The sequence below is a fragment of the Rhamphochromis longiceps genome, linkage group LG1, assembly GCF_057381845.1.
Source record: "Rhamphochromis longiceps isolate RC_006_pf linkage group LG1, R_longiceps_female_GT1.1, whole genome shotgun sequence".
Lineage (NCBI taxonomy): Eukaryota > Metazoa > Chordata > Actinopteri > Cichliformes > Cichlidae > Rhamphochromis > Rhamphochromis longiceps.
Genome location: NC_140557.1, coordinates 37,756,477 through 37,779,872, shown reverse-complemented (window position 1 = coordinate 37,779,872; position 23,396 = coordinate 37,756,477). Strand labels below are relative to the sequence as shown.

Here is a 23,396-nt window from a genome sequence, read left to right as displayed (position 1 = left end):
CAAAAGGTCCAACATCAGTTTTTGAAATCAAGAAAGTAACAAGACATTTTTAAGCAGTGTTGTTGTGAGTTTGCTAACTAATCTTAACAGTAATGTAGCCTGTGCTTCCTGTCTCAGTGATGTACCTCAGATGTTCCTCATTCCTAACCCCCCAAATCACAGAAACATGTCACACACTGTTGAATGTGCAGAAAACCGCAGGAGATGTATCTGAGCTGTGAGGAGCTGTCGACTTCCAAACTTTGACCAGTCACTTTATGAAAAAGGGAACACATGTGAGAAAGTTACATTCACAGACAACAGGATGCACAGGCTTGTGAAACTGATTACACTCGTCACAGTCCGGAAACACACAGGAGGGCAGGAGAGACTAAATCTGTTTGGGAATCATATTAAGCGAGGAAAGCTGAGAATCATATGATGAACGGATGATTGTTGTACCCTACTTTAGACTTTTCCATCTCTCAAACAGACACTTGCATCAGTGAGTAATGTGGAAGGCTGCCGTGTACGGATAAGAGGAGTTTCTGGTTAGGAAGTAGATTCCCGTCTAAACCAAACTTCATCTGTTCAACATACATGAATATAAGGCAGTGATTTTCTTTCTGTGTCACTTCCAACATATTCCCAGACTTAGGAGCATCGCTCCTCAGGGATTATTTATGTTTTCCATTTAATATGTTCAGCACACACACACAGACACACCCACACAGACAGACACACACACACACACACACACACACACAGACACACCCCTCACACAGAGACACACACACACACACACACACACACACACACACACACACACACACACACACACACACACACACACACACACACCGTGTCTGCTTACTTTAATAAATCAGATGTTTGTCGTCACGACCTGTGACTGCAGTCTACACACAAAAACTCATCTGCATTATTATTGTTATTCTTTGGGTCTGTTTGTTGCCACACTTCCAAAGTTCGTGGCTGTACAGTATGAATACACAGAGAAACATAAAAAAAAAAACCGTATCTGTCACATGTTCAGTACAACACCGAGAGAACAAATGACTTTAGAAATAAGTCGAGCATAAATTTGAGAGACATTAAATTCTGGGCTTATTTTTGGTTTATGAGGGTAAAAAATACTTTTATCTTTCTAAATTAGTCTAATCGGTGCCGCGTTTGACTCAAGCGAAATCCACATTAAAAAATGCCCTTGCATCTTTACGTGCCATGCGTGTATATCCCACACCCCGACTCTCAGCAAAACAGAGGTAAGGAGGAACTGAGCGATGCTGGACGCGTTATTATTGCAAGCAACGGGACGGTGAGAGAAACTGGGAAGCCCAGGAGCAGACATATTGATCTCGAAAGGTAAAGCTCTTTTTTGTTTCTCTTAGCACTGCGGTAAAGAAGCGGGCGCAGATAGTGATGGGGCTGTCAGGGCGAAGCGTTATATGCGTCCACGGCGTGTCTGTGCGTGTGTCTGTCGGGCTCCAGCAGAGGTGGCTCACATTAGACATTTTGGGCAGTGCCTGCGCATTTCTTAATGTGGGTGTCAGGCCGACCTGCAGAAATGACGACGTGACGCTGAACTTTGCGGTGTCAGTCGTAAGGTTGGCTGCAGGAAGCTGATGCCCAGCAGCATCCATCCAGCTAGGGGTGAAGATCACACCTCCTCATCTTTTGTTACCGCGAATAGAAGCACCGCGAGCTATCTGGCACAATCTGGGCTTCATTATTGCATTGTTGCCAGCCACATGTCTCCATATTGAAATGCCGGTCAGAATCCATGCTGCTGCTGTTTCCCTGTATCAGAGGACCAGGGCCCATCTCTTCTGTCTGGCATCACACACACACACGGCTTAAGCTAAGCAGAATAGATCACAGCGAGTAGAGGGTGAGATCAAACGCGAACAGGCTGTACAAAGATAAGAACAAAAACCAGTCTGCAGAGACTATTCCAGCCTGCTGGAGTAAAAATGAATGAACTTGGAGCACGCAGTGGCTTAAAGTGACCCCATCCTGCTTCGTTAGTCTCGTGCTGTCATCACTATCGGTATAAAATCACTCACAGGATCATCTGATATCCAAAGCACCCTTCTAATGTCTAACTGTTGGCCTTTCATGGTTGTGATGACTGCAGTGGAGGGTCTTCTTGACTCTTGAACATGGTGTGGATATCATTTAGTTTGGTTTTAAAGGTCGCCGTGCACCCCACCTTCATGGGAGCCTCTTACAGCGCATTATTGGTCCTTTGTACTTCCTCTGCCAAACCGTGATCTACATTAGCATAGACTGCGGTGTTACTGGTAATGTGGTGTCTCCATGGAAACTGGAGCTGTCATATGACAAAGTCACTTAATATTAATCTTCAAACCTGCAAGCACGCAGCACAAGATTAAAAGCTCATTACAAAGCGTGTTTTATAAACCCGGGCTTCATTGCAGTTTTAATCACCCAGAATCATCATGTGATCACAGGGCCTCGTTTCTTTTACGATTACTGCCCAGGCCTGCAGTGCCCGAGATGCACGTGTAGTCTATTGAACCATGCCCCCAGGTTTGGTTTCAGGGTTCCCCTTTTCTGAAAATCCTTGTTTGCCAAAATACAGAAAACACAGACTATACTGTATCCAGGATGTCAGGTAACATATAATCTGTGCACACAAACTCTTGAGGGGAATTACAGTAAAAAAAAGTGAACCCATCTCTTCCTGAAAACCCCACAAGGACCCATGAAGGTCTCCGAGATCCCAGTGCGGGACCTGGTGTCCCATATTTCTGTCTTTGATACGATTTATCACCACAGGCTGTGAAACTCCACCGTGTTACGTAGAGTCCTTAAAATCCAATACATACGGTACACATAGAAACTGTAATTATAGCTATATTAACATCAATACAATGATACAGTGAATGTGTACCACACATGCTATCCATTATAGCCACCCTGCTACCGTCGAACCAGTCGTGTGACGTCGTTATCGCAGCTGAACCAATGAAATTACTTCTAGCAATTTTACCGCGAGGAAGCGAAATATGGGCGTGTCCATGTTCGTCCTTCCAAAGAAAATGTAAAGAAGCTGCTAAATACACACGCGAACCAAAACGTAATGGCCTTGCTGGCTTACAGGTAAATGTACCCTGTGTCACTGGGGGCATGGTTAAGGTCCTCTCGGGCATACTTGCTGTTGCGTTGGAAGCGGCACCCTTTTGTTTTTGGGCGGAGCGTTAGTTGCTAGCCTTTTATTTAGCTAGCAGCGACTACCTCAGATAGCCGGTTGTAGGGACTCACATGGCGACACCTCTGTTGTTTCACAACGGCTCGGCTAGCTAACAGCAGCCCGTCTCCTGCCCTCGGCCTGACCCCATGGATCCCGGTGGAAGTGAACTGGACTCCAGCCTGCCTCAGCCAGACAACCCGTGTTTGATAGTGGAGGACTCCCAGCCGGACAGTGTCGCTTTAGAAGACGACCCCGAGAGCAGCTACCGAGCTCTGCTGGCCCGTCGCCTGTCCAGTCTACAGCCCACCGCTCGCAGCCCGGTACTGGTAAGGAGAAGATCTCATTCAGTAGCTCTCCTCTCTGTAATGCAGTTACTGATTACTTGAGCAGATAAAGAACAATAAGCACAGATTTATACTTGAGTAAAATGGTAAGACGAGTGGCTTTTTCACGGACGTTGCACTCAACTCGACCACAGACGGTCCAGTTCATTTCCTCAGCTATCCATCCGCCCATTAATCAGTCAGGCTCACTTTGAAAAACTGGGTAAAATGCAGGCTACACTTTGGACATACTGGCAGAGGCTGGTAATCTGTTACAAGCAAACTGACTCACACTCACATCTGAGCTGTCGAGAGGACTCTGCAGCTCAGATGTAAAGAGTAAACTCGTCACACAGAGGCCTGTGCTGGCTTTTTGTTCAGACCTGCTGGCAGGCGATCTCTCCTCCACGCTCTAAAGCACTAAACCTCCAGGGAAACACTGAAGCACAGTTCATGTGAGATACAACACTCAGGCATCTGTAACAGTAAACCACTGTTGGTTAGTAGTTGTTGTGCAGCTTTGAATTAGTTTAAACCCAAAACAAATGTTGCATGTTGAAAGTTGAAAATGTATAAAAAAGACAACTTCTGTCATTTACATTACAACCTTCTCTCTTCTAGGAATTAATATCTTCACCAATAGGAAGCAGGTGCTCTCAGACCGGCAGCCAATCAGAGAGCAACAGCCAGGCTGAGCCTGGTAAGTGTTTTCCAGTGTAGTGGGAGATAGTTAAGTGTTTCTTGTCCTGAATGAAGATAAAACTGCGCTTTTGCTTCTTTCTTAGACGGTCTTGCTGCAGCCAACCCCAGTTCAGTGTTCCAGGAGGACAGTCAAGTTTTAAATATCTGCGCTCCTCCAAACAACAAAAAGTGTGTTTGATTTGTCCACTTTTGCAGTTTGATTGTGGTCAGGGTCAGATGGCAATGAAAGGTTTCACTTTATTTTTCAGGTGTGTACCAGAGGACGCTGACATGGATTCCGGTGCTGATTCTACTACACACTGTATTCAGTCTGAAGGTACGCATTTTTCCAACACATTAAGTTCCAAAAGCATCTGCCGGTCTGTTTGATGTCGTGCTTGGAAGTAACTGCTACGGGTTGTGTTGTGTTTCAGGGGAAGCTTCTCAGTTTGGTTTTCTTGAGCTTTCTCAGACTCAGGATCTGTGTGGGGAAGCTGTGAACAGTCAGGAGGAAGACGGAGACAAATGCAACAAATTGGGTATAAGGACTTTTATCCACGTGTCTGTATTACACTGTCATTATCCACATTAATAAAGGATTGCATTCAGCTGCTTGTCGCTCTGCGTCGGGGCGGTGACGCTCTGGTTTACCTCGTATTCGTGGCGTGCCTCTGACAGGCAAAACATGGAGGCAGAGCTGCTGTGCTTTTCAAACAGCTGCAACTAACATCTGTCTGCTGGGCTGCTAATGCGACCAGCATAACTAAGGTTCATGACCGTGTTTGTGCTGTTGTTGTTTGTTTACTGTTTTTTGCACTTTTAATGAAATGATCTGACAAAATAATGATGGCTGTGTCTCCAAGGAGGAGTGAAATACTATTTTATTAGCACTTCATAGCACTCATTAGCAGGCATCTATTTCACTGTGATTCATACATGGACAGGTGATTTGCTAACAAAGCTGACCACCTTATGTGCTAGCTTACAACTTTAGATCTCGCTGGGCCTTTGTTTAAATTTTGATGTCATGATTTTGGCTTCCAGTGGAAACAAGATAATGGGTCCTTTTTTCACTTTTTGTTACTAAATGCTTGTTTTTGTGTTGTGGTAAATCAAGCACAACCATTCGATTTGCACGTCTTCAACGTAAATACACACATGATTTAGTTCAGCAGTATCTACGATGACACACAGTCGTTAGTCAACAAGACTTGTGTTGAAAAAGTTGTGAAAGATTTCACTGATTGCACCTGTAGAAAGATCATTAGTGGCCCAACTGGTCTGGTTTCAGTGACACGTCACTCTGCTGTTGATCAGCTGTTTGCTGTTTATTGCTCCCTCGGCCGCTGCTGTGCGTCTCCTTACCCCACCTGACACCATCGTGCATCCCACGGTGAAGACTTTGGGCCAGCAGGAGCTGATGGTTGCCCTTGCTAAAAGGGCTTTACAGTCAACAGCATCAAGTCCAGATGACTCTTACATTCATCACCATGGTCACCCCTTTTTTGATTTTGATTTTAAATAATCATAAATAGTGGAAATTGCAGTTATTGAACAAACACATTGTGATGGTTATTGGTCGAAGCAAACAGCCCTACTTCTGCTTTCAAATAAGCAACACAGCAGAGATCAAAATGCTTATGTTGAGTCTTGGACACAGGATTCACAAACATGGTGATTGATGTTGCCTTGTGTGCTGCCATCCTTTATATACAGTCTATGGTTGCAACAGAAATGCGTTCCTGATCTCTGGATGCAGAATGAGGGGTGCTGGGTATAATTACGTTTTTACTTGTTCCGATCAGAGCATTCCCAGTGACTCCATGAAGTTAAACAAAATAATCAATGTTCTCTTCATTCCCAGCAGAGCAGAACATCAGTTCCAGGACTTCAGAAAGTCAGGACAGCAAAGCGTTGAGGTGCAGCTCCATGTGACCTTTCAAAGTCTGCATTCATTAGATGTGCGTGTTTTGGCTTTGCACTGAAATTTCTTTTCTTCTCCAGGTCTGAGGTGAGCTCCAGCAGCTCATCAGAGTCTTTGGGTCAGTCAGGCAGGCAGCTGAGTGTCCAGGTCCTGCTGCACTCGCAGAACCTGCAGGACTCTGCTGAGCAGGACCAGCAGGACTGTGAGATCCTGTCCTCACAGGACGATCTGTTCGATGCTGACAAGACAGGTACATTCATGTAGCACTCGAAGGATTACACATGTTGTCTTTTTAAGCCCATCACCTTCATATTGTCTAAGACCACACTGACAAACTGTCACATCAGAAATGTTGGCCTTAAGTGTGAGTTGTGGCGTTTTTTTTTTTTTTTTTTTTTTTTTTTTGTTTTTTTTTTGGAAGGTTGCCGTCTGGCAGTCAGCGCTATTTGGACAAACCTTTCAGGACTCATTTCTGTAACAGGTGGGCTGTGGATAACTGAAAAACACATTTTGGCAGAGGTGTACTGTGTCAGCCTTGTAATTTAAATTATTTAAAAATGCAGGTCTTTTTTAGTTTAATATTTTTTAATCATTAACTATAAAAAAGGGTCTTAGTTCCTGTTGTATTTTGCTTATTTGTTCATTCTCATCTCACTCCACGCCTTCCACACCCAAACATGACTGTATGCTCTTTGACTGCCTCACACATAGTAACCCAGGGGTTGTTGGAGGGACGAGTGTTTGAAAGTTCCTCACTGTGAGGAAGAGACACAATAACTCAGTTATTTACCTAAATGATTTGCCCTGCTTACATTTTGCTGTTAAGTTGGTGACGAGCTAACCAACAGATGTTGAACGTAGCGTAAAAATGAGTTTACAGGGAAATCATCGTGGACAAGGTTTCACCTGACGTGGTTGTTTGTTTTTTGTTAAATCACAAATAATCACAAACGCATGGAACGTGTTGGCGCAGTGAGCATGCCCCTGAATGGCAAAGCCTCCTTTGCTCTAGTCGTCTTCAGCGATCTCTAAGCCCTTACAGCTACGCTGGTGTGCTCCTAACATAGGGTGAGGCTTAGTAGACAGGCCCATATAAACCCATGTATGTGTTTAAATCAGAATAACTGTGAAAAAATAACTCGCTGTATGAGAAGTTGTTGAAAGTAGAGGTGTGCAGCCCAGTTTGTGCTTCCTTCACTGTGAGTAACAGTCCTGGTTTGTTTCTCTCGTACAAACAGAAAATGATCTGAAATTACTCTAACTGCTTCTTTACTTTCAGGTGCTGCAGTGGACAGTACAGTGTCTGAGCCGGAGCAGCAGGGTCACCCCACCTCCACACCCGCCCACACCCTACAGCTGCTGCATCTATCGGGACAGGGAACACTGGTGCAGGAGAGTCTGTCCCAGTAAGCGGCGTGCTGCTCTTGCATCATTCACACACAATAAATCCCTGAAAAATGAGCTGATGTCCTTTTTTCTCTCCCCTCTAGGAGCTCTGTTGATTATGTCGCCCCCACCCCAGACAACTTTAGCCATACCCCTTTAATAGTTCCCAGCTCACCAACCGAACTAGAGGATGAAAATGGTAGATCTGCTTTATTATCTCAGTTTGGGTTCAGACATGGAATCAGCTGGTGGATAAAGCTAACGTCCCTTTGCGTTGTCAGGTGCTGATTCACAAATGGATACGTCACTGCCTCCGGATGACAGGGGAGCAGGAGAAAAGGACGAGCCAATGGAAACCGAGGCCGCCCCCAAGCCACAACCATCTGCATCTACTCCCATATCCCAAAGTTCCCCTGGTTTTGCTTTAGAACGAACTCTCTCTGTACCGTCCCAGCCCGAGTTCTCTCATGTATGTCCTTCACTCTTTACTTTCAGCAGCCTATTTAAAATGTTCCCAGTAGAAAATATGGATTATATATGTGATGTATTAAATTGTCAGAGGATAGAGTGCTAGGCCCAGTGACAAAGACCGTTTGACCTGTCTAATCAATAAAAAATGCAAAGATCAGCAGATGATGTTGTGGTCGGCTGTAGGTCAGCTGACCAGCTGGTTGAAGAGTTCATTGATTTCAGCACCAACTTTGTTTGTGCCCTTATAAAGAAAACCATGTTGACTGTAGTTGTTCCTCTGAGGAGGAGAACCGTTACTTTCAGTGTAGGACTGCTGCTGGTTGTTAACACCGGGTCTTTGTGCCGCTCCTCCTTTCATTCTCAGAAATGAAGGGAGACGTGGTAAACAGCTTTCGTCTGATTGGCTGCCCCTCGTAAAGAGAGTTTGAGCAGCAGGTAGAGTTTGCTTCTGTGTCAGATGAGCAGTATGTCCTCTGTCACATCCTGCAACGTCCAGTTTAAAGGCTGAATCTCTGGTTTATAACTGTGCAAAAGTCTTGAGTCATCTGGGTTTTGTATATCTTGTTCTTTCAAGCAGACAGCTTCTTGTAGCTTTGGACAGTTTTCCAGACGTTCTAAAGGTCCAAAGGTTTCTTTGGACATTTGCTGTTTTTTTTTTTTTTTTTTTTTGGTTTTGTTTTTGTTTTTCCTTCCCTTCACTCATTTTAGTTCATAACATTAACCTATGATTAATTCAAGCATAAAAGGCTCCTAACTTAACGGGTGAGCCAGTGTTGTCTAATGTATCTTTTGCCACTTGGTTATTAGAAGTCTGTCACAGAAACACATAATGTGTTCCCATCATTTTCTTTTGTTGAGCCTATGAAGAATACCAATGATAACAGTCTGTTTCAAGTTTCATGTCCCAGCGTGATGTGCACCAAAAATAATCTGAGGAAACTGGACAAAAGAGACAGCAGGTCTGAGACTATCGGCAGCAGATGAACATCTGAAAGTCATGTTTTAAGATGCCTGACGCAGGACCTAAGAGACACGTGTGACTCTGTATTAGATCCACCGGCTGATCAGTGAAGCCTCGTCAGGAACGGTCTCAGTGGAAGGCTGAGATAAGCCAAGTTACACAAAGGCTGGGCTGAAAATCAGGAAAGTGACGAATGCACAATTTCTGGTTCAAATGAATGTAAATGTGTAGCGAGGGTGTGCAGTGACCCTACAGCCACCTGTAGAACAGGGTGGAGGCTCTGACGTGGTTTGAGCCTACAGCCACCTGTAGAACAGGGTGGAGGCTCTGACGTGGTTTGAGGCTGCGTTTCAGGGATTTTGCCAAACCAGGTGGAATTATGAACATGGAAAGCATCTGACTGACAGTGGCTTCAGGTTTTTCAGTGTAGCCAGGCACACTGCCAGTCCACAGTTCACCACAGTGTGGGATCACTTTGACAGAAAGCAGAACAAACCCTGGAGAAGTAGTGCTGAAGACTGCTTAGAAAAAGCAGGAATGCCTAAGAGAGCTGAGGCTGTGTTGGTAAAATAAAGCAAAAGCTCTTCTTCCCTCATATGTGCTACGTTTGCACGCGTGTCGATAAATGTCTTCCCAGTTTTACTGGTAAAATATAAAAAAATAAAGGGTGACTCAAAAGTTTTGCACAGTAATGCAGACTAACTTTGAAACTTTGGTGAATGCGTTGGTGCATGCGTAGAAAATGAATAGTTAAATAGACTTAATGCAGTGTGTGAATAAACGTGTCGTTTAGCTGCAGCTCTGATGATTTTCTGTGTTTCTAGGACGTATTTGTTCCGACGCAGAGCCAGGATGCACAAACGCATGAAAAGTCAGCGTCGTTGCCTTGTGAGACAGAGTCTCAGCATCTTGAGTCGGCTCCCTTCACCTTGCCTTTGCAGCTCTCTGTGAACACAGAGAGCTGCAGCTGTCATCAGCTCACCGCTGAGGAGGACAGCCAAGCCACTCAGATAGAGGAACTGGAGGAGCCGCTTGCCGTCGACACCAGCGACTCTGTGATTTCGTGTCACGATCAGAGAGAGGAGAGTAAAGCCGTCCCGTTGGAGTCACAAGCCGCCGCCGGCTCCAAAGTGTTGTCCTCTGCTGAATCACCGAAGCGCCACGTTGAATGTGCTGAGACTGAAGCGACCGATCTGGCCCAGAAATCAGCAGTTTCTCTGAATGTACAAAATGTGAATGTAAACGATGTGAAGGCTGACAGCAAAGATGCTGGCTGTGCTGACATGGTGTCTTGCTCGCAGCCAAAGTTTGATTCTGCTGATCTGACAGGTAAAAGCTGTGTGCAGGAGACTCCCTCAGACGCTACGCCCTGCAGCCTGCCTTCACAGTCTATGATTTCTCAAACATCTGCTGTGGATGCAGATGTGTCAGGAGGAACTGTAAAAAGTCCCTTTGTGGAATCGTCGTCGCCGCAGCCTGAGGTGGGGTGCAACAGCCAGACAGACAAAAACTCAATGCACGAACGAGGTGAAGAGGAGGATCAGGAGGTGGCGATGGAGGTGGAGAACGCCGAGGGTACCTCGGGAATGGGTCTGGTTCTCTCCCAGAGCCAGCTGTTGTCTCCTGAACCCATGGACGAGGAGATTGAGGACAAGGCAGAGGACAGCATCCTCTGTGTAACAGACAGTGAGAAAGAGGTGGCGTCACAATCAAAGACTCACAGTTCTCAACCAATCACAGGCCAAGTGTCAGTCTCTACCAATGGCCATGAATCCCAGACTCAGGAGAAAGAGGCGCACTCAGCTCCCGATAGGCTGTCCCAGACGGAGAGGGTGGGCTGTGAACCAGAGGCCCTCAAAGAAAAGAGCTTGAGCGACAGCTCGGGAGGTGAGCGTTCTGAAGATGTGTTTTCTGCAGAGTAAGCAGAGAGTCGTGTCCAAAGAGTAAAAACCCAAAACCCAGTAGTGTCTGTTAGAAAGAACTGAAAGGCCTCTTATAAAGGTTGAATTACTTTATCTTTGTCTTTAACCTGATTCTACTCGTGTGTTTCTGCTACAGACATTTCATTCCACTTCACCCTTCCTAAAGAAGGAGACTTGATTGGACCTGTTGTCGGCGCCACGCCACCGCTGATCAACCAGCTGAAGCAGACGCTGAGACACAGCACTCCCATCGGTGAGTGGCACCACACCGGTTCACCAAAAGCCAAAGAACATAACACGGTCCTAGTAATATTATTTTTTTCCCTCCTCCAGAGATCAGCTCTTTTTCTGAAAAGTCTGATGCAGTGGGTGATGTCTCTGCAGACATGGTGATGGCCAGCAGCGATATCGTTTTGGGTGGAAGTGGCGGTGACGCAGCTGACAAAGGTGACGGGAAGCTGAGCTTGAGGATGAAGCTGGTGACGCCCGTTGAGGAGGGCAGCTCGGAGCGTTTCAGCCTGCAGAGTAAGAACTCCTTCCACGCTGTTTGTGAAAAAGTGTCTTGCTGCCGCACGCTCAGCGATGCATTTCTTTCCCCAGAGCCGACGCCACCAGAAGAGGATGGATCTGTCACCAAGGTTACGACCATTTCCCAGGCTGTAACCAGGTAAGCTGGCGCTCTCTCAGCACGTTAATTAAATTCTTTCATTTGTCGTCTTCTTCTCATTTCAGTCTAATCCACTTGTGCATGCTGTCTCTGTGTCATCTCCCAGTGTAGTTTGAGGTTTTGAGGTGCTCACGTCGTATCGATTGAACTCTAAATAACATTTTTAACTTAGTACTTTGTTAAAAGTATGCACCAAAACTTTATGTTGGATTCAAATTGTTAAATGTTGCCATTGTTGTACTTAAATTTGGAAACCGTGCCTTAAACTGCATGGTTGGATATTCTTCTGCTCCTCCCCGACACATCTGTGATGCTGTGGGAGGTAATTAGCTGTTTAACTGCAGGCACATTCCACGTGACATTCTGGTTTCCTTATCTTCTGAGGGATGTCCACCCCCGGTCATTTAGGGGCTCGCCTATGCTTGCATATGGTGAACCATTAGAGTTAAGCCGTATACGGGTGTGGGGAGATGACCTTTAGATAACCAGGAAATGTGGTTATACAGTTGTAAGCATATATTGTGTGGCAGGAAGAGAGACAGACACACACACACACACACACACACACACACACACACACACACACACACACACACACACACACACAGTGTTTCAACCTTTTGTGACCGGTGAGGAGCGTGCAGGTAGTGCACACTACCGTATGCAGGTAGTGTGCAGTGCAGTGACTGGATATCAAGCATGTTGGTTTGCTTACTATGTTAAAGAAATCGTTTTCTTTGAGCTACGGCGCGTGAGGATAAAACTTGAAAGGTTTGTTGTTCCATGGTTGACGTTCCAGCAGCCCGTCTGTGTTCACTCGGGTCAGGCAGGTGCACCGACAGCAGGAGGTGGAGGAGGACAGCCAGCCTGGAGGAAACACTACACTGGTCAGGTAAGCTCACATCATAGTCTCACAGAGGCAGATAAATGCATAAAGATTGACACTGTTTAAGCCTTTCACTGTGCTTGTCAATAAGGAATGCCATTACAGGTTCATATGTCTGGATAAATGTTGTGACTTTGCACTGCAGGCATGAAGGTCCGCAGGGAAAAGCCTGCCACACGCTCACAGCAGTGTTGTCCCACTTTTGTTAGCATTTTGAGCCTGTGATTTGCCCAGTGTTAATGTTAGCACATGCACATGACAGCATTCACCACACTGGCTGTCCTGTGTCATCCTGACACTATCTGTTCCCACTTTATAAATCATCTAGTCCTTCACATGTCTGTCTGACCCTGGGATTTGTCCCCTGATGTAGTGTGTGTTAGAACAGAAATAGGCTTCGTGCTGTGAGCCTGCGTGTGCATGTGACAGTGAGACCTACTTTGTTTCCAGAGGAGATTGGGTGGTTATTTTTTCTACTTGGTGCGTATTCTCTCAGGACATGGAGAGTGGTAAGGTGTGACAAAGTTGGGTCATTCTGCTGAATGTTCTCTGCAAACGTAGTGGAACAGCCACACTGCTGTGATCCTTTGTGGAAACATTAGGGCTGCTCTGACTCGTTATCAGTCGACTGATTAAGAAAAGACACGCGTCCATGCCATGTGTTTACCTTTGGAAAGTAAAGGTAACGATTTGGTGTGTGACACTGCTTTTGGAGCCTTTGGTACAAACAGGTTTTCAGCAAATCTGTGAAAAGCAGTGAACAGAAGTATTTTGTGGTTGCTGGACTAACTAACCACTAGAAAAGCTAAACATGAATGTTTAAAAGCAGAAAGGTTCTCGTTGGGATTGCTGACCTGTAATTTGATCACTGGTAAGATGCTCCATAGTTATGTACCGTCTTTTCCAGGGGGGAACTGTTCGCCTCACCACAGAGGAGCTCTCAGGCGTCCGTATCGAAATGCAACAGTCTGCCGAACAGCCAGGATGTATCGACCGCGCCGCAGCAGGACCTGCGGGATGCGCTCGCCCCTGCTGAGCCGCCTGAGGACAGCAGAGGACTGCCTGATGCTCAAGAGCCGACCTCCCCGAGCAGCACAACAGTCAGGCAGAAGGTGGTTTCCCAGCCGGCCTCTGAGAACACCATCACCTCCACACCGCCCAGCAAGGTATGCAACTCAGGATCAGTGATGCAGAGTTGAATAAAAATGTGGTCTCCATCATCGAATTTCCCAGAGGAACCCACCCGAGGGATTAATAAAGTTCTATCTAATCTATTTGATGTTATTGTGATATTAATCAGTCTGTCCTGTGTGCTCAGACATGCCAGCGGACAGTCTCCCAGCAGACCGGCTTCGATGCAACGGGGTTTCGCTCCCCAGCTGGCCGGGTACGCACACTGAGCCTCTTTGGACGAAGAGATCAACCACGCGTTTCTATCGTTCATTTGTCATTCTTCAATTTCTTTTGTATTGAAAGGGTGAACCCGAGTCCCCGTCCTTTAGAAGAACCGCCGTTCCCTCTCACCGCAGACACGTGCGCACCATCCAGGAAGTGCGGACCACCGTCACTCGGATCATTACCGATGTGTATTATGAGGACGGCAAAGAGGTGGATCGCAAAGTCACCGAGGTAACTGTCTCTGGGTCTGATTCCTGGAGCCTGTGTTTTTGTATTTGCTGTCTGTCAGAACATGTCAGGGCTGTAAGTTCATGCAATCCTCCTCTGCACAGTTCAGAGAGCAGCACTGCTGTGCAATTCACAGTTATGTGATTTTATCGAGAAACATCACCGTGATTAAAATCTGCATCATTTGTCCAAACACAGTGTTCGTTTAATTTCTGCTGAATATTCATTTCTTAAAAAATCACATGGGTCTGAGTGTGCATGAGCACGAGCTGCAGCCTCCAGAACGAGAAGGAAAGCATTGACTGCCATGCAATCCTGTGCAGACATCCGTGGTTCTTTCACTATCAGGCCTCTTTGTTTTTAAAGGAAAATGTATTTATGGATTTTGGCTGTTTAACGTGTTCGTGTCACTGCCCGACGTGTCCAGGAGAGCGAGGAGCCCGTGGTGGACTGTCAGGTCTTGGACAGCGACATCTCTCCGTGCCGCACAGGCAGCAGTTCTGTGACCTCTGGTGATCTGGGGGACATCAGCTCGCTTTCGTCCAAAGCGTCCAGCCTGCAGCACAGCTCCGGGGGAACCAGCAGCAGTATGGGCCTCACCAGACCAGACTTCATCATTCCAGCGAGCAGAGGGTTCAAATCCACGAGGTAACTCCTCATCCTCCACCGTCCCAAAGTTCTTACCGTTTCTCCTCAACCTTCCTGCTCTTTCTCTCTGCACTAGTTGCATGCTGTGTCACTTCTTCACCTGCTGTGACTCTAACACCCTGATTTCTCAGTGATTCACTGATCCCTGCCTGCGACAGGTCCGTGTTGTCACAGGTGTAGATCTGGGGTCGTTGCACAGCTCTCACTTGACAGTGAAGTGACTTTTCAAAGTGTCCCCAGATCGGTGCCTGTGCAACCTGACCGGCTCCATTCGTCCCCTCTGTGTGTCTGCAGTCCAAGGAGGGGAGGTGGGCATCAACAGAGGGGTCACAGGGGTCACAGGGCAGGGTCAGTGGTCACACTGAACAGAGGCTACAGCACGCTGGGGTCCCGGGCCTTCGTCCCGCTGACCCCCAGAGGAAGGGCTAGAAGGGGCCGACCCCCGTCCCGCTCCTCCCTGTCCAGGTGAGTCCTCTCTGAGGCTCGCTCTGCACTTACAGAAACCATGGACAGGAAACACTCTGAGCCCTCGCCAGCTGCACGACCTTAATAACACTTTTTCCTTTTCTTACTCATTTTCTTCTCACTCAAACCTTATTCAGGTCCACGGCTTGCATCGCCGTGAACCTGCCTCGTGCAGATTTACCCTGCGTAGTTAATCTGGGGCTAGATGGGGTGCTGCGTGTTATCACATTTGCAGAGTTTGTAGCTGATGCTCTTGAAGTGTTCCCATGCCACACAGACAGCAGCAGATTAGACTGTAAGCTTTAGTTGAGGTACGGGACAGAAAGCTAGTTTGTCTGCTAACCTCCAGCTGGATAAAAGCTGCTTTAAAGATACTCGTGGTTTGTTTCAACAAATAAGGATTATTTTGACATAGCAGGTCCAAAACAGCACTGTGCGTACTGTTAAAGCTAAAGGATATTCACTGATTCCATTAAAATGAATCTGTGGAATGTCTTCCATCTCTGCTTGGATAGGGACAACACAGGCCTTTTATACGAGACTGTTCTCTCTCAAAGGGGAGGAGGCGGTGGCTTGCTGCAGAGACTGACGGCTCAGGGCCAGCCACAGTCGTCCTCAGAAGATGAGCCGTACAGCCGCGTGCTCCCCGTCAGCCCCACGGACCCCGAGCTGCCCAGCCACTCGGACTCCCTCAGGTCTTCGCCAGAGGCGGCGAGCTCAGCCGGGAGCAGCTTCATCGGCCTGCGAGTGGTGGCCAAGTGGTCATCCAATGGTTACTTCTACTCTGGTCGCATCATCAAAGACGCCGGCGAGGGGAGATTCCGCTTGCGGTTTGACGATGGCTACGAGTGTGAGGTTGCCGGGAAGGATATCCTGCTGTGTGATCCCATCCCGCTGGAGACGGAGGTCACTGCTCTGCTGGAAGACGAGTACTTCAGTATAGGTGAGGAAGTGACCGCGCGTAGTTTAGTAAGATCGCTGTGGTGATTTTGGTTTTTGTCCTTTTCTTCGACCTGGTTTAGACTGAGGAGATTTAACAGTGACATCAGCTCTGACTGTTTCTGTGGTCGTTGCATGAAAGACTAAAACATGCAGGACCGATGGTTCTTGTGTTTGTGCAGGTGTCGTTAAGGGCCATAAAACAGAGGGCCAGGAGCTGTTTTACAGCGTGGAGAAGGAGGGTCGGAGGCAGTGGTACAACAGGACATCGGTCATCCTGTCGCTGGAGCAGGGAAACAAGCTGAGGGAGCAGCACAGCCTCGGGCCCTACGAGCCCACCACTCCCCTGGCCAAGGCCTCCGACATCAGTCTGGGTGAGGCAGCTGCAGAGCTGAGGATGGACCCACACGGCTGTGGTACCGCCTCTGCCCGTGACTGTGCTTAACTGTTTTAAACCTCGACAAGACGGATTTTATTTTCACCTACCGTCCTCCTTAAACAGGTCAAACTCTTTGAAACAGACCAATAGAAAGTTCAGCCTGAGTTTAACCAGGTTCCTTCTGATCCTCTTCTCGACTGATGCGTCTGTTCCTCTGATCGCAGCTCTCACTGTTTTTAGAGCTTTTCAAAGCCAATCATTCTTATCCATGATGAAGACAGAAGGAACCAATAACATGCATGTTATAGTGTGTTTGTTACAGTACACAGTATGGTGTGGAGCCAGTGTTAGCATCTTCTTCTGGCCCGTGCGTTCCTCTGTGATGACAGTCGGGTCAGCACAGGGTCATTATAAAAGGACGAGGTCCCGTTCTTAGTTTTTTACTCAGATATGCAGCCTTAGAGGTTCCTCACTTATTTTAATGCTTAGAGGCAGTAACTACAGGAAGTCTGTGTGTTTGGCCCAGCAGGCAAATGCAGTAGTATGTAAACGGCAGGCTCAGAGAGCTGGGAAGAAGTCCTGCATACATGTAGCACTCTGTCTAAAGAATACACTAGGAAGAGCTTGGTTTGCTTCAGGGGGCTGTGAGCCTGTTTGGAGTGTTCACGCATCATCCTGAACTCAGCTTAAAGGCACCTTTGAGAGCCCTGGTTTAATGTAATGGTAGAACGTACAGAACGCCATCAGGAGTGCTCCATGGCGCCTTTCATTCGTGCCCGCTGATACAGCTGCACTGAAAAATGAGACCAGAGCAGCGTTTCCTCGGCACACTGAACCTTCCTAACAGTGATCGTTTTCTGCAGCAGCTGTATTTAATAAAACCCACAGCAACAAACAAAGCCACCATCCTCTGATCAGACACGTGTGTTTGCTCTTTGCTCCGCCCTCTGTCATTTAAGGCTTGGGTTCACCATTCAAAACATGACGATTAAGATTATGCTGCCTGTGTAAGTTATGATGAGATCAGGGTTAATTGTTCAGGAGACAGATGACGTACAAAGATTTGCTCTGGAAGCAGGCGTGGCCGTCTAATACAGAAGCTCTGTTCCTGCGCCAGACTCCTCCTGTGTTATTGCTCCCGAGAGTAAAGACTACCTGTGTCATCCTACAGCTCATATTAGTGTCCAAAGCATCATCAGCAGACAGACGTCGTCCAGCTCTTCAGATACACTGAGACCTATAGTGAGACCAGTGTTTAAACCTAATATATGCTACTGTGTCAAGCTGAGTGTTCCCTTCAGTTTGCTGATATTTATTATTGTCCTCAGATAACTTGGTTGAGGGGAAGAGGAGACGCAGAGGAACCCCTGGAGGTCAGAACACTCCCAACCGCAGCTCCTCCAACAGCCCTCGCTCCCCGGGAACCTCCAGCAAGAGGAAGCTGATGGCCTCAGAGGACAACCAGGGGCCGGCCAAGAGAGGGCGCAGGGGGGCGGGGGCCAGAGCTGGTACGAAGACCGACTCGCCGTGACCGTGTGTGTGTGTGTGTGTGTGTGTGTGTGTGTGTGTGTGTGTGTGTGTGTGTGTGTGTGTGTGTGTGTGTGTGTGTGTGTGTGTGTGTGTGTGTGTGGTTTGTTGGGGTTAATGTCATATATTTATGGTATTGCAGTTAACTTTGAATTTTAAAGTTGTGATTTTAAACGCGATGCAAACTGGTTTTAATGGACTGTTGATGATTAGCAGCTGATTTTTAACAGTTTTAAGATGACTTTTAATGATTGTGTGTAATAAACTGTTTTATTCATCCTGATGCAGACTTGATTCAGGTTGTTGTTCATGTGAAATCAGTAATATGCCATTTTTGTACTGAGCATAATGAAGACCTGTGTCTGCGGCCTGTGTGCGTCCTCTGCTGCTGAGACTGACTCGGTAATGAATAACTCACCCGCAGTTTTAGCGTGGTGTTCTTCACGGGTGGAGGGGAAGGGAAGTGGATTTCACGGGTGCATTATGTGAGCACAGCTGTTCTGTTTGACGTTGGGAAGGCGAGTTCAGCCACATCACAGAAACAGTTTCTCTGAGCTCTGTGCGCCCACCGTGGGTGTGTTATTTCCTGTGCTGTGAGGAATGATGCTGCTGTTACACTCCTGCTTTATTCTCTGGGCAGGAACTCTTCCCCACGTCACAACAATACATCAGAAACTATCTCCATGGTTAAAATAAGTGAGAAACTGCTTTATTGTGTCTTTGGGTGAACTCGTCCTTTAAAGAAAGTGCAGCACTGTTCCCCGTCTTTAACCTCTAAGTCCTGCGTGTGTTTGCGTCCTCAGCTCAGCGGGTCGGTGTGTGCAATACCTCGGGCAGTGGCACCGATGTCCCGGGTCAGTCTGGGGACGTGGAAGACTCTCACGGTCCGCTGCCCCAGAACACATCCCTCTTTATGGGCTTCGCTTTCATGCTGACCGCGTCGTCTGAGACCGACCGCCTGACCAATAAGCTCACGAGCGAGGATGAGGAGGGTGAGACAGATTCTGCTTCGGTACCTCCAGATTTGATTTTGACAAAGCCCAGAGTTGAGCCTTCAGTTATGTCACATAAACACTAATGTTGCATAAAGATTTGTCTGGAAGCCCAAACGTAGCTGTCGACAGGGTTTTCTGTTGGCGGCAGCAGTGTTGCTCACTGATGAAGCAGTGATATCATCACATACATGTGCCTGGACAGATGAACATGAACACTCACTCTTACTGCTTTTCCCCAGTGATCGTGCATTTAATAACACTGTGTTTCCACATTTTTGAGAAGCATTTGGTGCATAAACTTGCTTATCGGGCTCGTTCCCACTGTGGGAGAATCACAGTTTAAACTACAGTGAGTAAAACTTCTTCCAGTAGCACCACTGGGTCCAGTTTAGCCCATCATTTTGTGGTGCTGATTTCTGGGCCATAATTACCTCTTTCCCACTATGTGGTGCTGGTGCCCCTCACGCCCCAACTGGTCATGGTGCTGGCGGAGGGTTCTTCCTTCCCACTGTCGCCAAGTGTCTGATAGTTTGGGTTTTCTCTCTAGTTTTGTGGGGTCTTTATCTTACAATATAAAGAAAATTGAGGCGACTGTTGTCATTGTTTGGTGCAATATAAATACTGTTGAACTGAACAGGACTCCACATTATCAGAAAAAGTGTGATGACCTGCACAAACGGTTTTCTCCACGGTTTGCAGAAATGTTCACGGTAGCTAACACTCAAAGTAATGTTTTTGTGTATTTCCAAAAAGTATTGGAACATCAAAACAACCACGAATGAGCTACAATGAACTAACAATGACAAAATGCATATAATGTGCAGCCAGGTGCATCTCGGGATATTAAAGGGGGCTGATTGTGGTTTACATGGTTCACAGCTGAAAGTAATCCTCGTCCTATGCTGACCTCGGTGCAGCTCCTCAGTTCATCCTCTGTCTGAAACAGTCTGTTTCAGCTGCAGCTCCAGGCAGCTTTCTTCTGCTTAGCTGCCTCACAGACAGATGAGGGGAACATAATTATCCGCTCTGAGAAAAACACTCTGAAAGTGGGTGTTCAGAGCATCCCGAGCGTTTTGCACAGACTTATTTCATTATGTGAAACTGGCTTTGTTTAATATGAACATTCACCACTGGAAACATGAGAGTATGTGCGGCTGGCTAACTACACACTGGACTCAGCCCTAATTACAATTGTTGACGCTCTTCCTGCCTCCTTTCATGCTTTTCTCTTCAGATTATGTGCAGACGGGTCCGTATAACAAGTCATACACAGAAACCCAGCTGCAGGCGGGCGGAGGCTTCATCCTACCAAACTTCAATGAAGAACAGGTAAGTAATGAAAACACTAGCATGTGCCTGTGATCACACAGATATGTTTATGTTACACATATCTGTGCCATAAATCTGTCCAGCTCCAGGCTGTATTCACCAAAGCAATATCAGTGGCTGGTCATATGCACGTGGTCTTCTCCGTGGTTACAAACATCACCTAAAGTCTGAAGCAGTGCAGTAAATGAGTGTGTGTTTGATTCCCTTTTCAGTGTAAGGCAGCTTACCAGAGCCTGCTCATCGCGGACCAGCACTGCCGTACCAGGAAGTACCTGCTGTGTTTAGCCAGCGGCGTGCCGTGTGTGTCGCACATATGGGTGAGAGACTGCTGCAAAGAAAACAAACTGCTCAACTACAGGAACTACCTGCTGCCTGCCGGCGTGGGGCTGGACGATGCCATAGTGGAGTGGTGAGAGGCTGCTTTCTGTTTGGGATTTATTTATCGGTACGGTGCAAAAATAAAAGGTTCCATATGAAATGTAGCACATCTGCTGCACATCACATCAAAAGATTTGTTTTTATTGGGGGAACATGAAAGTCAACAAACAACCAAATGGTAACTGGACTGGTTCTTATACAGCGCTTTTTCTACTCTTCTGAGCACTTTACACAACTTGTGCATTCACCCATTCACACACATTTTCTAAGTGCTTTCTAACATTCACACATGCATCAGAGAGCAATTTGGGGTTAGTATCGTGCCCAAGGATATTTGGCATTCAGACTAGGGGAAGCCAGGAATCGAACCACCAACCTTCTGATCAGTAGATGACCTGCTCTCCCACCTGAGCTACAGCCACCCCAAACAACACGTGTGGGCACCAAATGCTGTAAGTTTACTGATGAAGCCAGCAGTGCAGTTTGGATTCAGACTTGGTCCAAATTAACACCAGTGTAGAAGTCAAACGACCATCTTCTTTTGAAAAATCTTTATTGGAATTGACACTCAAAGGCAAAATCAAGCTCCACCCACCTCGTCATTTGACCTGTTTGTATAATAAATGAAACGGATCACATGGCTGATCTCTGCTCTTCTAATAAACGTCTTTCCTTGTGAGCAGTAAAGTGGCAGATTTCAGCACATTAGGGGGTAAAAGTCTCGTCTGCTACAATGTAACAGCTGGATGTTACTTCAGAATGGAAACCAGTGTGAAAACGTGCTGATAAAATTCTGGTTTCTCCTACTGTTCCTCGTCCTCACGAGGTCAGAGGTGTAAGAATCCCAGCTGATTCAGTGATGTCAGTCTTAAGTGATGTCATCTGCTGTGACATTGTTTTATGATGGTACTTTAAGATATTTCCATGTGGAATAAACCAAAGTGTTCTTGTTTATAAGTCACAGAGCCTTTGTTCTTTCTGATCTTTTCTGTTTGTCTCTCAGGCATCCTCGCTGCAGCCCCTTCAAAGGCCTGCGGGCTCTTCTGGTGTTTGAGAAGCCGGTGGAACTCTGGGCCCAGCTGATGACCATGGGTGGAGGCTCCTCCGTCCGGCAGTTCCAAGCAGACAAAGACGACTCTGGTACAGGATCCACACAGTGATGTCCAAACAATGCACCCTGTCTCGCTGCTGTGCTGAAACTAATGCGTTCACTTTCCCGCTCCATCCTTAGACATTCCTGCTGGCAAGTATGACCTCGTGGTGACAGACCATGCCTGTCCGCCGCTGCTCGAGAAAAGCGCAACATCACAGGAAATCCCGCTGGTGTCTCCGGAGTGGCTCATCCAGAGTCTCATCTGCGGGGAGCGCCTGGCTTTCGATTGCAAGCCTCAGTTTTGCCACGACTATTCCTCGTCCTCGTCGTCCTCATAATCTGACCCCACGTGCAAAATGCCTTTGACCAAGCTAAATGTTGAGCGTTAGTTCTGTTGCATGCTTCTGCTGTATATAACTTGATCCTGTCCGTTTTTATGAGATAATAAATTGTGACCCTTGTTTCATTTTAATGCATTGATGTTTATTTTCTCCACACAAAATGGTACACGCAACAAGCCGTTAATATTTACAGTTTATACAAGAGTCAAAGGGAGGATTCACCCACGTTACATCCAGCAGTGCTTCTGTGAGCTCTGCCTCCATGATCCAGCGTAGTTCGATGACAGGCTGCACATTGAATCCATGTCTGTGCTTTAGGCCAAGCTAAACATAAAGATTAGCATCCTACACTGGCAGCTGCCAGTGTAGGATGCTAATCTGTCAATTAGAATAGATGCATAGCAAAGTGTCGCCATGGCTACACGCATTTACAGAGATCTGATGGTTTAAAAAGCACTCGTTTTTTTTATTTTTGACAACTGTCTTACCCGTCTGTTCAGGGCTACCTACTGCTTTCACAAATAGGACCTTGCTTGCTCAGATATATGGTATGTGGTCATTTCAAATCCAGAAACCAGGTGATGTCACAATCTCATCTTTTACATCAATTCTACAGTTTTATCAAACAAAGATCAGACTGTTCTCCACGATCTCATCGACAAAGGGAACAAACAGACTTTTCCTTTGGTTGTTTGGGCCACACTGAACTACTTCCACTCAAGTTAAGACTTTCTCTTACATGTAAATGTCTTTTTTTGATGCAGTGAGCTCTACAAAAACAGCGACGTTCATTTTTCTTGCTTCTCATGTTAACTTCAGAGCAGTTTGATCATCTCTGCATGTAAAACAAACCCAAACTATCTGCTCAGTTCAGTATTACTACAGTGAAAGTGATCATTGTAATTTGGCTGTTCAAAGATTCGGTGGAGAACACTGATGGGAGTCTCTTCTGCAGGTTAAATAACTTCCTGTGCGCTCTTCTTAAACACTGAAAAAAGCAGGAAGTATATATTTTAGATTAACTGTGGTACATGATGACCGTCTGTTGAATTTTTCTGCACCTGGACATGCGCTATAGATGACGATCACACTGGTCCTACCTGCCCAGTGTGCCTCCAGCTTGGGTGTAGTATTTGTTGTAGTCCAGTCGCAGCAACAGCTGAGCCAGATCAGAGTTTATCTGATGGTTCCTAACACTCGACAGAATTTTGAACAGGAGGGATGACTGGCGTCTGAAGCCC

The 23,396-nt window shown here is 46.6% G+C and overlaps 2 protein-coding genes across 12 annotated transcripts in view; one reads left to right on the top strand and one right to left on the bottom strand.

Annotated features, from left to right (window-relative positions):
* Window positions 1-3,027: 3,027 nt before the first annotated feature.
* On the top strand, window positions 3,028-22,286 carry tp53bp1 (tumor protein p53 binding protein, 1). 11 transcript variants are annotated; one of them, XM_085408370.1, is made up of 29 exons: window positions 3,028-3,540; window positions 4,159-4,237; window positions 4,323-4,407; window positions 4,488-4,555; window positions 4,653-4,757; window positions 6,083-6,137; window positions 6,223-6,392; window positions 6,564-6,623; window positions 7,422-7,548; window positions 7,633-7,727; window positions 7,810-7,997; window positions 9,785-10,847; window positions 11,019-11,135; window positions 11,216-11,407; window positions 11,483-11,549; window positions 12,349-12,441; window positions 13,343-13,601; window positions 13,754-13,822; window positions 13,912-14,064; window positions 14,489-14,709; window positions 15,004-15,174; window positions 15,690-16,117; window positions 16,296-16,487; window positions 17,821-18,000; window positions 18,823-19,011; window positions 20,249-20,343; window positions 20,556-20,752; window positions 21,725-21,861; window positions 21,953-22,286. In XM_085408370.1, the coding sequence occupies exons 1-29, from the start codon at window positions 3,361-3,363 to the stop codon at window positions 22,150-22,152; spliced, it is 5,235 nt and encodes a 1,744-aa protein (XP_085264496.1). In that variant the 5' UTR covers window positions 3,028-3,360; the 3' UTR covers window positions 22,153-22,286. The 11 variants fall into 11 exon arrangements, with proteins under 11 accessions (XP_085264496.1, XP_085264453.1, XP_085264474.1 ...); XM_085408327.1 differs by lacking the exon at window positions 15,004-15,174 and having other exon boundaries at window positions 6,086-6,137; XM_085408348.1 differs by lacking the exon at window positions 15,004-15,174 and having other exon boundaries at window positions 11,267-11,407.
* tubgcp4 (tubulin gamma complex component 4) overlaps window positions 22,045-23,396 on the bottom strand; it is a 14,992-nt gene continuing 13,640 nt past the window's right edge. The window contains exons 17-18 of the mRNA XM_085408383.1: window positions 23,256-23,395; window positions 22,045-23,143 (exon numbers count right to left, since the gene is read on the bottom strand). Coding sequence (XP_085264509.1) covers window positions 23,137-23,143; window positions 23,256-23,395 — 147 coding nt within the window. The 3' untranslated portion in view covers window positions 22,045-23,136. The remainder of the gene's footprint in view (window positions 23,144-23,255; window position 23,396) is intronic.

Bases quoted from the DNA above. Each gene is read 5' to 3' on its own strand.
- tp53bp1 (XM_085408370.1), top strand. From the start codon at position 3,361: ATGGATCCCGGTGGAAGTGAACTGGACTCCAGCCTGCCTCAGCCAGAC. The intron at 3,541-4,158 runs GTAAGGAGAAGA...TCTCTCTTCTAG, and splicing joins CCGCTCGCAGCCCGGTACTG to GAATTAATATCTTCACCAAT. The intron at 11,550-12,348 runs GTAAGCTGGCGC...TTGACGTTCCAG, and splicing joins ATTTCCCAGGCTGTAACCAG to CAGCCCGTCTGTGTTCACTC.